General features: G+C 33.6%; 1 protein-coding gene across 1 annotated transcript; it reads left to right on the forward strand.

The window, feature by feature from the left end:
* Nucleotides 1-850: 850 nt before the first annotated feature.
* Nucleotides 851-14,778, forward strand: LOC150107560 (growth hormone secretagogue receptor type 1-like). The gene is made up of 2 exons (XM_090392129.1): nt 851-1,184; nt 13,937-14,778. Exons 1-2 carry the CDS (start codon nt 851-853, stop codon nt 14,776-14,778), a joined length of 1,176 nt encoding a protein of 391 aa, XP_090248255.1.
* Nucleotides 14,779-16,240: the final 1,462 nt, after the last annotated feature.

Here is a 16,240-nt window from a genome sequence, read left to right on the forward strand (position 1 = left end):
CGTTCCTCACATCCCCCATCCTGTTTCTCTATTTTGTTATATTTTTATATTTTGAAATTTTATTGCGATTTTATATTTTCTTTATACTTTATTTTCTTTATTTATCTATATCTATGTGTAATTTGTATTTTACTTTCTCTGATTTTCTCCTTTTTTTTTGCATCCTCCTTTCAATCCTTATTTCATTAGGATTATTCTTTTCATATCTGCAACCAAAAAAAAAAAAAAAAATTAAGCATCGTTATTCCCTTTTCAGGTTCACACATTTCTCCCTTCACTTCTGCATCAGAGCTGAAAGATATTTCAGTACATCTGTTAACTAGAGAAAAACACACAAGAGGAAAATTTTCTTACGACAGCAAACGGTGTATTTTTGCGCAAAGTACCTCTAGCGTTGTCTAAAATTACTCATGTCAAACCACTTCTGGAAAAAAAAAAAGTTCTGTAATGTTTTCAAATTGACATGAGTCCTAAATGATATTCGCAAACGAAGAAGAAAATGATTATGTAGCAACAGTAACCGTGCTTGAAAATGAAATTTTAAAATTTGATGGTTTGTGGATAGCCGCATCAGTACTCAACATATATTAATACTGAATAATGGATACGAAAAACTTCTGGACTAAAACTGTGCTCTGGAGACAACAATACCCACTATTTACTCGGAAAAGGAATTTACTGGATAGTCATGTAACTGTTGTACATCACGGATAGTTCCAACTTCAGCTATGGATAAGATCAACTCAGCATTCAGCCTTTCTACATCATCAAAGCATCCAGGTTCATCACCACTTACTTCAAAGTGGCATGCACAAGGTAGCTTCAACCATGTAAACGACCAAACGGTGTCATGAATAGCAGCGACATCTGGCGCAATACTTCGAGGTTGGAAGATCAAGGAGAAACCACAGGAATATATGATTCAGAATATACGGAACAGCGGGAGTTACCCCAGTATATTCGCATCACTGTATCTGCGTTCTGCTCGGTCGTGTTTATTATTGGTACAGTCGGAAACTTGCTGGTACCTGTGGTGGTGTGTCGAACCAAAGAACTGAGAAACTCCACTAATATTTTTCTCATTAATTTGAGTGTTGCAGACTTGTTGGTTCTCTTGGTGTGCATGCCCCCTACGCTCATTGAACTACACTCTCCAGAAGTGTGGATGTTAGGCCAAAGCATGTGTAAGTAGGTTTTCATTATCTTCCTATAAATGTTATTTATATTTATTTATTAATTTAAGAAACGCTATCAGTTTCATAAATGTTGGTGTATAACTTTATTTATTTCATTTTTATAAATTTTAAATTATAAACTTCTCTTTATTTTACTATTTTGTTGCATTAATGATTACTCGTTGTTATCAATTTATTAATTAAAATTGTTATGATTTCAAGATCAAATATTCTTCTATTCAGAAATTAATTAGAAGCTTAAATTATTTTCATATATGTGTCGGGGGGGTATAAATAAATAATAAAGAATAAATATTACAAAAAAAATATTAATCTTTTCTAAATAGCTTGATAAATTCAGACTTGACTAGGGTGATAGTAAACAAAATGGATAATCAAAAACTTGCCCATATCTGTCTTATAATTAAGAAAACGTTTGAGACAAAATACGAGAACTAGAGTTATCTTATGCATGAGTATCTTCATATTTCTTTATTATTTACTCCCCTAAAATGATTGCGTTATTTAACTTTGGTGTTCAGTGCTGTCTGCTGTTTCATCGTATGAAAGTTGTGTGCTTGTATTTACTCGTGCTTTTACGTACGAGGGTGGTCTGAAAAGTTCTCGGTCTCGACCATAAATGGCAACAATATGGCAAGAATTTTTTTCTAAGTTGATACATTTATCATAAGCGTCCATGTGAAATTGCAAGTCATTCTATGAAGTAGTTTGTTTTATGCAGGTTTCTGAAGCAAAATTGTTGTCTATATCACTTGAAATGGATAAAATTGAGTATCGTGCGGTTATAAAATTCTTTGTAAAAGAAGATTTAACGCCAAGAGAAATTCATTCGAAGTTCATAAAAGTTTATGAGCACTCTTCTCCTTCGTTTTCGACAATTAAGAAATGGGCTGCCGAGTTTAAACGTGGCCGTACCCAGGGTCGCATTTATACTTTCAGAGGCCCAAAGAGCAACATCATTATGAGGCCCTCAAAAATAAGCATTTTTTTTTGTTTATTGAAAATAAAAGTCAACATTTCCATGATAACTAATTTCAATAACACAATACAACATTGGTATACATATATTTGCATTTAAAAAAAAAGTATAAAAATAAATCAGTTCAAATTTAAATAAAAAAATTAATAACCAAAAGTTTCTTTTCTGGCTTTGGTTTTAGCAAATATATCTATAATGTCATCATAATTGATCGAGTCCATTACATCTGATTCAATGCATAATAACGACAGGTCACTTGTTTTATTTTGGTGCAAGTTGCTTCTTAAATAATTTTTTATTCGTTTCAACACTGAAAATGAGCGTTCAGCACTTGCATTTGAAATAGGCATCGTCAAAAATATTTTTAAAATTGTTTCTACGTTCGGAAAAGTAGACCTTAACCCATCGTTTATAAATTTGTACATATTTTTAATTGAAGAATTTTCTTCCTTTATAATTATTAAAAATTGCGTAACTTCATTAGTAAATTTTTCTGGATCAATATCAGTCCCATAAATTTGTAAAATTTTATCAATACTAGTCTTGATCTATATCTTCCTTCAATAAAAAATGTCAAGCATATCTAATATGTCGAAATAGCTTTTTATTCTTTCATTAATTTCCAAAATTAGCTTATCGCAAATGACATTAAAAGTGTTCACAGCGAAATTTTCTTTCCCATGTAATATAATCTCATTGTTAGATTGTGAAACGTCGTCACTCATTTTTTTTCGTTTTTTAACTCTTTCCTTTTCATCTTTAAATTTTGTCTCATCTCTTAATAAATTCGCTTCTTCATTTACAGCAGCAAAACTCTTTCTTATATCTAAAATAAAACCAACTAAAGAGTGTAACAAATTATTAGCTAAAAACAAATTCATATCGGGATCTTGTTAGAGATTTACTAGTAGCATTTATTCGTTGTAAAATTTTGTCTCACATAACTGTTAAAATGCTGTTTCTGGTTTGTCAAAATGTTCAACCAATGATGAGCTCTCTAATTTAGAAATAAGTTTTTCATGAGGAGAAATGGATAGTTTAAGTAATGCGTCTTTAATTTGTTTATATCCACGTTTCAAAGCCAATATAGCGTCAGTTCTTGCGGACCACCTCGTTTCACTTAGTCTTTTAACTGTTAAAGATTTTTTTTCTAAATGTTTAAGGAGTATACCCCATCTTCTTGTTGAAGATGAAAAGTAATTATATACATTTTGAATAAAACAAAAATATTGCACTGCTTCCGGACAAGATTCCGCGGCATAGTTGCCAATTAAATTTAAGGAATGACTAGAGCATGGTATATAATGTGCAGAGGGACTACGTTTTTTCAGCCTACCTTGTAAACCTTGCATATTGGCAGCGTTATCATAGCTTTGCCCTCTGCACATTTTTATATCTAAAGATAATTCTTCTAATTTTATTAATACTATCTCTTCTAAATATAAGGAATTATGTTGTGTAATTCTGATGAACCCGATAAATGTTTCTCTAATGTCAGAATTTTCGGCAACATGCCTAAATATCATAGCTAGTTGGTCATTATGGGCAATGTCTGGCGTTGAATCGAGTATTATTGCAAAATAAGCAGCTTCCTTAATATCTGATATTAATATTTCTCTTGTTTTTTAGCTATTAACGCTATGAATTCATCACAAGTATGGTAAGAAAGATAATTTGATCTGCCAGAACCACAGTTGGCGTACATTTTCATGTGATGTTTTAAAAAATCATCAAATTCACTTAAATAATGTAAACACGATAAATAATTTCCGCAAGAATCAGAAAAAATATCATTTGTATTTCCTCTAAATGCTAGCCCTAGTTTACCGAGTAACTTAATGGTAGCTATTATTCTTTTTAAAACCTCTCTGAAATAATTTTCTTCAGATTGATAGAACTTGATTTTCTTTTGCGATATGTGCACATCGCTCGTATATGCTCTGTAGAATGCTCGTAATCACATAAGGTTCGTGTTATATTTCCCCAGTTATTAAAACCCTTCATTACTATTATTTGACTTAGAAAACGATTTACAAACAAAGCAGTAAATTGCTTTGCTGGTTTCTGAAAAAATTAGCCACTCTCGTTTCTCCTTTGTTCCATTCGCCTTTTTACAGTAAAAATGTGATATATTTACATTTCTGACATATATTCTATTGCGTTCTGTGTATTCTTTTTTTTTTAATTTTCGATTTTACCAACATTCTGGGGCATATTTATTAAAATATGCTCGATAAACTGTTCATTAATAGTAAGTGGCCACACTGCTATATCGGTAGGATAAGAGATTGCTTGCTTGCTGGTAAGTACAGACTCCGATTGAAAATTTTCTTAGAATCCTCTTGATTTGTTTCATTTACTTCTTTCTCTCTCCTATGTTTTCCACATCATTTTGATTCTTCATTTTCACTTTCACCTCCTCCTGATAATGATACTAATGTTTCGTTTTCATTCCGAGAACTGTGAAGTACAACTTCAGTTCTACGAAATTCTTCATTTTCAGAACGCAAGAAAGACAAAATTGCTCCCTTTTAACTATTTAGCTGTTTTTCATTTTCTCTAAGTCGTTTTCTTTTACTAGCTCCGGATTCAAATTTTCTTGGCATCATTATGTGTATTAAATTATCAAAAGCGAAATAAATATTTATTAAATCCAAAATAAACATATAAATAAAATAAACAATTACGTTTAAAGCTTAAAAATACAAAAAATAGAAACAGTAGTATCTTGGTTTTGTTAAAATAAACGAGTAACAGTAAAATAAGAATAATAATTAATTGAATAATATATTCTTACCGACTGCGACAACTACTTTAACCATATAATTAGGTATATACATTTGTATACAGTATACTGCTTTACAAGTACGTACTAGCCAAATAACGGTAACTAAACTATCCGTTTATTTACCGTTTTTTGGAATTTCCTTTACTGTTCTACGATATTTGACCCTTTTTGGTGCACAATTTATTTATTGTGTCTCTTCCCAAAAATATAAACGAATTTCACATGTATACAATAAATATTAATATTAAAAAATCTTGGTAATATTAAACTAGCAACCTTGTAAGTCATTTTGTATAAATAAATGACTAACTTATATCGATGGATTATAAATAATTATGCAACTTTTGCGATACTTTATATTTAATATTAAATTTTCTAAATAGTTTAAAATCTTTTAATGTAATTCTAAATATATATATTATTTACACTTTTCAATATTCCATGTAATTGAATTATAATTAATTTAAATAAAGATGTAATTAAAATCTTTCTGTTAAAGATTTCAATTGCAGTGTTGATTATTGATTTTAGAACGTTAATTTTGTTTGACAAGCATCATAGTTGCTACAAAAATTCTGAATACCGAAAAAATATGAAAAGGTATAGTAATAATTTAGTATAAGGATAAAAGTGTTTTTTAAAAAAATAATAATTTAAATGCAATCAAATTAAGCTTGCTAATCAAGGTAAAAATTGAACTTCATGAACTGTAAAGTTCAGATATTCTCATTAAAAATAAAAATTTTGAATTTACGGTAATAAAAATTATAGCAAAAATCGTCATATTTATGGAATTACAACATTTATTTATTACAAGGTTTATTGAAATCCAGCTTTGATTTTTTTTAAGTTGCAGTAATAAGTATAATAATTCCAGCTTTAGTTAAAACGTAGAGCCAATAAATAGTAATGATAACTTGCTATGCTCGCTAGCATCAACTTTTTTACTCGACATTTTACCCTAAAATGACTAGAATCTTGATGCACAAAAATGAACTGAAAAATCAATTTAATCTAATGCAACGACTCGTTGCAAAGGTGGGGGAAGTTCAGATCGCTATTCTTAGGTATTTTCCATAATGTAAAAATACATTTCCTAGGAAATGTATGCTGTTATTACATTATGGAGAGAGGCTGAAACCGGTTTGGGTAGTGACCTCTCTCCATAATGTAATAACAGCATACATTTCCTAGGAAATGTGTTTTTACATTATGGAAAATACCTAAGAATAGCGATCTGAACTTCCCCCACCTTTGCAACGAGTCGTCCGGTATTGTACTACGTACTAGGATCACTTGCATTGGCTAACGCTAGTGTCGCCGATACTTTATAGTTTACTATATTCGGCAAGAAACTCTCTGATTCCAATCTTTGAGTTTCTTATTCGGTTTTAAAACTATGCGGGTTTTAATATCCCCTTAATTTAAGTAATGTTTTCATTGCCGAAATGAAGCTTATTAGCTCTTTATACTTAAGTAATCAAAATCTTTGTTTGCATTGGAAATATTATGTCAAATATTTATATTTTTTAATAACATTTATTGCAATAAATATGACATTTTGCTTTCTTTCCTTGCAAAATAAGATTGCATGGGTCGCACATTTCAATTTTAGGAAGAATTTTTTTATTTTATTTTTATTTTTTTTATGAACAACAAATGGCATTAAACTGCATTACTCGAGGTTTCCGATTGTGAGTCTTTTTAATTTATATCCAATGGTATTTTTTCTGGGATTCTACGCCTTTGTCTTTTGCTTAAAACTGCAACAGTACAATTACTTTGGAAAAATAACGAATTCAAACAAAAAGAAAGTGTGCACATGTTATCTAGCAGTATTTTGTGTGTGTGTGTGTGTGTGTGTGTGTGTGTGTGTGTGTGTGTGTGTGTGTGTGTGTGTGTGTGTGTGTGTGTGTGTGTGTGTGTGTGTGTGTGTGTGTGTGTGGTGATAATTTGGGAGGGGGGAAGTTAGCCAATAAAGGCGAATTAATTCTGTTATGAAAATTTTGGAAATAAAATTTCATTCTGACGCAAGCACCTACACGTTTCAAAAGATAAACTGTAGGGAAAATATCGCTACTTCAAAACTTCAGCATAATATCGAAATTAGCCGAAAATATGTTCATAACAGTTGACTTCATAACTGCCGTTTATTTTGAATTGTAGTGGGTGATTGGGGAAACCAAGAAAGTTGAAATGCAAAAATCAACCGATTACGTTATAAAAATTATGCATTACATGATATGATTACTAACCTTCGAGTATGATAACTAACCTTCGAACTAAGATTATGAATAAAATAGGAAACTTAATTTGGAACAGATGGAGGCTGTATTCATTTTTAGATTCGGATTTTCATGAATTTATAAAATAATTGTTGGACAAAAATAATTATCTTCAATCAAGTTCTTGGAGAATTTTAAAAGGTATTGGCGATTAAAATAATTAGCAAAAAAATTGATAGTGACATTGATCTTACAAAGTGATACAATATGAAGTGAAGAAAGTATGAAAGAATTTCTTATTTTACGCTGGCATTAAAAACTATAATTATACGTAAAAACAAGCGGCAAAATGAATATAACTCATAGGTATTTAGTCTGATATAACTTAGATTCCGGTTACCGATCAAACGGCAAGCAACTGCGTTTCTTTTTGTAGGCCGCAGAACGTAGCTACTACGTATGGCAGGTAATGTAGTTAAGTGTTCTTTTCAGCGTGAAGTATTATCGTACCTTCTAATGGACATGATGGTCAAACTACAGTTCTTATCCATGTTCTTTCAGCAGTTGGACATAAATCCAGGTTTGCTGGACTTGTATATATGTCCAGCAAAGAAATGGTATGCTTACATACATGAATTTTATGGAATACAGAGTTCCTGTTATTTTTATATTCTAAGGAAAGAACAATGTATTTCAAATGGAAGCGGGAAGCCTCACAAATTTTTCAGTGGCCTCTAGTTTTTATATTATGAATTTAATATTTAAAAATAAGTATTTTATTTAGCAACTATAACTACAGTGTTTTTTTATTGTTCTTTGTGAGGAGTAAGGTTTTAAAATGAGGCCCTCATCTTGCGCTTCATGCGCCTAATGGTAAATGCGACCCTAGAAAATAGACAACAGAATCTACAAAGTTGGTACTCTAGGAAGTCAACTGGATAAATTTATATGAAATAAGAGAAAAATTAGTCACAACACTAAATTAGCTGTATACATGACGATGTTCAAACCAATTTTAACTTGTGAATTTGAGAACTCTGTTAGAAATAAAACTCTTGATCGAAAACTAGAGACTCTAGATATGAGAGTCTTGAGAAAGATTGGGGGAGTGAGCAGATGGCATCAATGGAAAAATCCTATTAAAAACGAGGATATTAGGAAATTACTTGACATTAGTGTCCAGGAATGTGTTAGCAGAGCTAATCTCAGGTGGTCTAGTCACTTAAACAGAATGGGAGAGGAAAGATTAGTAAAAGAAGTGTTCTCTGCCAAGTTGGCAGGAAAAAGATCCAGAGGAAGACCAAGATATTTGTGGATTGATACAGTAAAACGTGTCTTCGATGAGAGAAATATAAGATCTGATAGTGTTGGCGTCTTCACAGGTAAACAGGTTGATTTGGAAGAAAATTGTGGATAAAGTTAGCGATGATGTAATTTTTTCATGTAGTACTATCACCTCCTGTACACGTCAGGAATTTGAAGATGATGTATCTTCTCAGATGATAACTTCTTATATCCACTATGAACTGATGTTATGAGAGTACTTCATTCAGTAACAGTGCTAAATCACTTCACCGACTTTGATCATTCTATCCCGCCACTATCTCTGCCTCTGTAATCATAATGGTGACTCCAGGAGTGCTGCATAACTGATTTTACTGTTTGATAAACAATATCATTAATGGGGGAAAAAGGTGATTCGCTTTGTTTTTACCATCTACACAAACTTACATATATGACCATTACTTGTCAAGAATGTTTACAGATTATTTTCTCCTTATTTGGTGGATCTGAGAATCAGTATAGGATACTGTAAATATCGTTTATCTCTTGTTCATGAGCTGGGTTAGGGATACTATTCCCCCCCCCCCTTCCACACAGGATACACCATTACAGAAAGGAAATTAATACAACAATAAATTAAGTATATAAGAGTAATGATTTTAAAAAAATCTCAGAGGGCGGAGTTATTATTCGATGGAATGTTGGGAATATTTATCTATAGTTGGGCATTAAATATATTTATTTCTGCCAGTCTGGGTTCATAGTGTAAGTTATTTCTTTATGCTTCTTATGTCTGTGTGTATTATGGTGAGTTCAGAATTTGAACAAAAATTATCTATCCAATTATTTAAGGATTCGAATTCAACATTTTTTAAAGCTCTGATCATGGCAGGAGGGTAACAGCAACAGCCAAGCCTCAGTTAGAACTTCATTGGCTACAGCATTGCCATCCATTACCCTCCAAGGGTATTCCGCATCTCACGGTCGATCCTCTAACCGCTATTCTTATATCCTTATAAGGACTGGGCTTAAAGGGGCGAAGCAAGAATATTTTTCATCTTCCCCGTTATCTGTAGAGGACAGTGTAAGGGTAAGGTGTTATTGAGCAATTAAAACTCTGATCATGGCAGGAGGGTAACAGCAATAGCTGAGCCTCAGTTAGAACTTCATTGACTATAGCATTGCCATCCATTACCCTCCAAGGGTATTGGATTGTATGAAACAATCCTAACCGAATTCAACATTTTCCTTATCCTTATAAGGACTGGCTTAAAGGGGCGAAGCAAGAATGCTTTTCATATTCCCCGTTATCTGTAGCGGACAGTGTAGGGATAAGGTTATTGAGCTATTATTAAAGCTCTGATCATGGCAGGAGGGTATCAGCAATAGCCGAGCCTCAGTTAGAGCTTCATTAGCTACAGCATTGCTATCCATTACCCTCCAAGGGTATTGGATTGAATGAAACAATCCTAACCGAATTCAACATTTTAAGTTCTTAAAAGAACTGGGCGATGGACTGAGTCCTTGACTCTTTATCCCGTCATCTGAATGAAGAAAATCTGTGTGGATTGGGTGGTATTGAGCTAAAAGCTCTAGTCATGGCTGGGTAACGGCAATAGCCGATAGCCGAGCCTCAGTTAAAACTTCATGGGCTACAGCATTGCCATTTGTTACCCTGGAAGTCCTAAAAAGGACTAGGATCTCCTCCATCCTTCAACATTTTATATAGTCCTTATAAGGACTGGCTTAAAGGGGCGAAGCAAGAATGCTTTTCATATTCCCCGTTATCTGTAGCGGACAGTGTAGGGATAAGGTTATTGAGCTATTATTAAAGCTCTGATCATGGCAGGAGGGTAACAGCAATAGCCGAGCCTCAGTTAGTGCTTCATTAGCTACAGCATTGCTATCCATTACCGTCCAAGGGTATTGGATTGATGAATCAATCACCGCATCTCACGGTCGATTGATTCCGATCCTTCAACATTTTAAATTTTTAAAAGAACTTACATACCTTCACTATACGAATGACAGAAAGGTGTGCCCATATATTATAATTAAGATAAAAAGCCGAACGGCTATTTTTTCTGGCGAAGTTAACTAAATTAAGGGGATAAAAATCCCTTATTATTTTATAGCCACTATGCGAAACTCTGAAATCGAAAGCTATGATCTAAAAGTTTCATGCCGAAGAACTATCGACGAATCCAAGCTTAAGTGAACACCTGGAGTACAACACCAAGGCAACTCGAAGCAAAGCTGAAGCAAGTTCTCTCACTATACTTTATTTTCTCATAATGTAAAACACAGCTCCTAGGAGATGTAATACTGCCTTACATTATGAGGAGAGGTCACTATCCAGACCGGTTTCAACCTCAATCAACTTCAATGCTGGCACGGCTCGTACCAGCCTTGAGATGATCCACGTGAAGGACGTCCAAAAAGTGTAACACCAGAAATAATTGATCAAAGGCGCGATATGTTATTGGATGACAGGCGAGTCAAAGTGCGTGAAATTGCTGAGACTATAGGCATTTCAAAAGAACGCCTGCTCACAGAAGATCAAAAACTCACTGGCATGAAAATCTCTGAACAGTGCTTGGAGCGTTTTAACAAGAATAAAATTGATTTTGTGCATCGAGTTATTACTATGGATGAAACTTGGATTCACCATTACACACCAGAATTCAAACAGCAGTCAAAAACAGTGGACAGAAGCCAGTTGTTCAGTGCCACAGAAGACAAAGTCGGTTCCATCAACAGGAAAGGTCATGGCGTCGGTGTTTCGGGATGCTAAAGGCATTTTATTTATTAATTATCTTGAAAATGATAAAACAATAACTGGAAAATATTATTCCGATCTTTTAACCAGACTAGACGAAAAAATTCGTGAGAAAAGACCCGGTTTGCAAAAGAAAAAAATCATCTTTCATCAGGACAATGCACTTGCCTACAAAGGTGTTTTGGCAATGGGAAAATTAAGGGATCTGCACTATGAATTGTTGGAGCATCCACCCTATTCCCCAGATTTGGCTCCCTATGACTTCTATCTCTTCCCAAAACTAAAACTCTTCCTCGCTAATCATCAGTTTTCTTCGAATGAAGAGGTGATTGCAACTGTAGAGGGATTGCATCTTACTGAGAACCACTGCAGGGACGGGATAATTGCGCTGGAGCATCACTGGAATAAATGTATTATGTCTTAAAGTAGATTATGTTGATAAATAAAAATAATTTTGAAATTATAAATTCTTTTTTGCATTGTTAGGCCGAGAACTTTTCAGACCACCCTCGTATTTAAATCTTCAGATTTACTGACCATGAAGCCTTTGGGCAATATTTTTCAACGTTTTATAAAACTATTTCGGCACGATTTTGTATTCATTTCAAAGCAACACTGAGCCTATTTTGCCAGAAAACCGGTGTTTGTAGTATTCAAGTATTGTTATGAATTAATTTTTATTCATTCTGATACTTACTGTATTTTAGTATTGTAGTTTTATTACTACAATTTGTTATTTAACATTTTATTTGTTAATTTTAATGAATATAAGCGTTCATTTGTTTAAAATACAAAATAGTATTTTGACTTCATCTTCTTCCTCTCATGGATTTTAGGTCAAGTGGCCTTTTCCTGTTTCATGCCACTTGTTTTTCCAATTCTTCGTTTTTCATTTATTTTATGTTCGTGTAGTATTTTTCGCATTCAGCTATTGTCTGTTCGTTTTAGATGTTCTAACCGTTCTTGTTTAGATTTACTTACATAGTAGTTAATTTTATATTCAGGGATTGTAAAATTTATTTATTGGTTTTATGGTCCCATTGGTATATCCAGCTGTTTTTCGAAGAAATTTCATATTTGAATCCGTTTTTCTCCATATGAGAAAGTTTGTTTACACACGACGTTATATAGTCTGATTCTGTTGTGTTTTTGTGCCAGGAATGGCTTAGATATATTATTTATTATGCTGTTTACTTTAACAAAATTTGATATTTTAATGCCTATATCTTTTTCATCTTCATATGATAAGTCGCATCCCAGATATTTGAAATTATTTACATGTTCTAACATCTATCACAATTTTACTTCTTATTGGGTTTGTTCCTTTGAAATGTCTTGATATGTCTTTCCATTCTGATGTTTTTTTTTTCCAATTTGACTGCTATTTTATTTTATGCGTATATTTCTTGAACAGACTGTAAAAGTAAGTTGGGTATATTTAGACTGGTTAATATTTTAAATAACATTTTATAAAACGTTTAATTTTCTTGACCAAAAAGCTCTGGAAAGACTTTTATTGGGATTATATTGATCAAGTGTATATAATAAGCAATTAAGTTATACCAACTAGTTTCACCAACTGAGGCTGTTGGCATCTTCAGGGTACATAACTGATGTAAGGCACTAAAAAGTAAAAAACTGTTACAAACTATAATCAACCGATTCCAATTATATTAAACAAAGAACAGAGCACTTACAATACATTCATAGAGCGTGGATGATATCACTTGTTGTTATTTAGGAACGTACTGTAGTTGGCACTGTAATTCAGTTCTGGCAAGTTGAAGGATCTGATAAAGGTCTTCCAGATCACGGGCAAGATTAGTCTTTGGTTCCTGTTAAGGCTTTGTATACAGCGGGCAACTGTTGTGGCCTCCTTAAAAATTCGGGAGCAGAAGTCCTCCTCCATGTAAGGAATTGTGCTTCTATCCCACTCTATGGCATGGTTCGTTCTTGAGAAATGAAAAGCTAACCCGATTTTTCTTCTCTGTTATTATTGACGTTACCTATGTGTTCTTTTTGCCTAATTTCAAGGCTCCTTGACGTTTGGCCGATGTAATTCAAGCCGCACGAGCATTTGTCGATTAATTTGACGTGATTTTTAGAAACTTGTTCTTGATAAGCACAGTAAATTAGAAATAATCAATTCTCTTTAAAATAAATAAATAAATCGCAATTTACTTTCATTAAATAAGCAATAATAAAGGGAAATTTAGTAGGGCACGTTCACAAACACACGAGTCTACAATTCAATGAATCAACTACGCAGATCAAGGAAATTAAATTTATTTTTTCCCCTATCCTAGATCAATCGCTAAGGCAAATAAAGCTTCATTACAAAAGCGTCCCAGAGTACACCATCCGTGTTCTAAAAATTACTAAATTAAGAGTTGAAGTTTGTCCTATGTAATCATGATTAATGATAGGTCTGGTGGGAGTCGATACGCGACAATCGAGCGTGATTAGCTAACAGGTCATGACCTTTCCTTCAACTTTTTTTTTTCTTTAGAAAACGTTTCAGGCACTTCGATTTATTTAATTATAGGATAAAGTTACCGTTTTGCGCGAATAGAACGAACAGATAAGACTCTTGAGCTCATATGTAAAGCATTCATTTTCATTAAACGTATATTATATGCATTCTTTCTTTACCAGTTGATTAATTTGATGTTTTTCTGTCTTTAGGCAAAATTGTTCCTTTTCTGGAGATGACCGTTGCTCATTGTTCGATACTTACCATCCTAGCGATCAGCTTCGAGCGCTATTACGCCATCTGCAAGCCCCTGAAGGCCAGCTACGTCTGTACTAAAATGCGAGCCTTGGCCATTATTGGAGCCGTATGGATAATTGCAGCATCCGTGACCTTCCCGGTGTTTTTAATCACTGAATTTACTTACGCCTCTCACGTAGACGGTACCACTGTTCCGGTATGTTTAACAGTGGCCCATACAGCATGGCAAAAAATATATTTCGTAATGATTACGTTGCTCTTCTTCTGGCTCCCTCTGGGCGTGTTGATTCTAGTTTATGGAATCATCACACAGACTCTGGTCACCGATAGACAGATTTTACGTTCCGCTACAGAAAGGTCGCAGATGAAAGCTAGAAAACAAGTTGTTATGATGCTGAGTGCCGTTGTGGTGTGCTTCTTCTTGTGTTTGATGCCCTTTCGTCTGTTTGTGTTGTGGATCATTTTCGTCCAGCCCGAAAAAATAAGGGAGATTGGAATGGAGATGTACTACAACATCCTCTATCTCTGTAGAGTGATGCTGTACATGAACTCTGCTTCCAATCCTCTTCTCTATAATCTTATTTCTTCAAAATTCCGTCAAGGTTTTGTTTGCCTGCTGTGCCATTATAAACCTTTCTTTTTCAACCGACAGGTCACCTCTACAGCTGCCACCTCCATTACTGGAACCTCTCATAGCAGTCTTAAGAAGACATCGTCCCATACTGCTTCACCTAAAACAAGTCTAAAAACAGTTACTGTTGTGATCATGGGAACCACCTGTAAGGATGAAGTTTAAAAATTAAAATTCTTTTGTATTGTGTTCTTCTGTGAATAAAAAAAGCATTTTAAAGCATACTTAAGTAATAGATTTTATGTACTGCATAAACCTTTTTTCTTCTAAATTTCTAAAAATTGTTTAATGCAATATTGGGTAAGTATGATATGTGTTTATATATATATTATGCATATTATTACTGATTTCTTAGAATTCTATCTTTTTCAGGAGTGTAAATTATGTTGCCATTATTCTATTCCCTTTAAGGCATCGGTTCTGTTTTTATGGAATAATAAGATTTGCTCTGGTATGAGATGTAATGGAGACATGTAAGTTGTGAGAGGTTTTTTTATCTGATTAATATGCAATCTCTCTCTCTCTCTCTCTCTCTCTCTATTTTCCACAGAATGGAAATAGAAAGAGAGAGAGAGAGAGAGAGAGAGAGAGAGAGAGAGAGAGAGAGAGAGAGAGAGAGGACAAGAATCCATCTCTGAAGGGTATATAATGGACAGATTCTCAGTTTGTGATATTTCTGGAAATATCACAAATAAAGACTAGAAAATAAGTTGGAATAATGCTGAATGCGTGTGCTTCTTCCTTTATACAAAACCAGCAAAGAGAATACACTTGATTTATAAAAACGATTTTAGTATGACCCCCCCCCTCCTATCGACTGCTGCCGAGAGGAGTGGAAAGGCTTACATGATCTAAGAGCAATTGTGTAGTCTAAAACCCTAGTAGCCCCATTACGCCTCAAAATTATGCAATCCCAGAACTCTAGTAGTTGGCCGTCATAAGAAGAAAATATTTCTATATTTGGCTGGTCAGAATGGCATAAGAAGGCTTTAGCAGAACGGGAATCCCTAATCGTCTTGATCTCCTGCCACTAGGAAGAGATCTTTGGACTGCCAAGTTGGTTCCCTATAACAAACACAACAGTGTTTTTTATGGAAGCCAACATTCCCTTATTAAAATAATTCATGTACAGGCATCTTACAGATATTGGGAAAGATAATTATACTCGTTCTCAAGTGACTGTCAATGATGATGAGATAAACAAAAAGATGTAACTCTGAAAGACGATAAAACACAACAGATTATAGTTTTATTTGAAATATCCTACCATCCGTTTGATAAATCACACGTCTATAAGATACTTATGGGATGATACTAAACAAATTTTATGTGGTAGAAGAATTATTTTAGGCGACAAAGGAAGTTCATCACTCGATGTGCGACCACTAACTTGCTTAATAGAGGTCTCAAGTGGCTTTAAAAACTTTCATGTTTGGGCTCTAGATCATGATTTCCTGATTATCTAACCTCCCACAAACTGTACTAATGTACTAAATAATGAACAGATTTCTGTTATGCTAGATTTTGTTTGTTATTTCATATTTAGCATTTCTTAGGCTTCCGTTCCAATTTCTGAGTAGTATGTAGTATTAATAAAAAACACATACGATATTTCTTATATATTAAG

The sequence above is a fragment of the Typopeltis vanoorti genome, chromosome 4 (genome assembly GCF_054136105.1).
Source record: "Typopeltis vanoorti isolate ZY-2024b chromosome 4, IOZ_Tvanoo_1.0, whole genome shotgun sequence".
Lineage (NCBI taxonomy): Eukaryota > Metazoa > Arthropoda > Arachnida > Uropygi > Thelyphonidae > Typopeltis > Typopeltis vanoorti.

Excerpts from the sequence above, each read along its gene's own strand:
- LOC150107560 (XM_090392129.1), top strand. The coding sequence starts at position 851 with ATGAATAGCAGCGACATCTGGCGCAATACTTCGAGGTTGGAAGATCAA. Across the intron at positions 1,185-13,936 it reads GATGTTAGGCCAAAGCATGT|GCAAAATTGTTCCTTTTCTG; the intron begins GTAAGTAGGTTT and ends TTCTGTCTTTAG.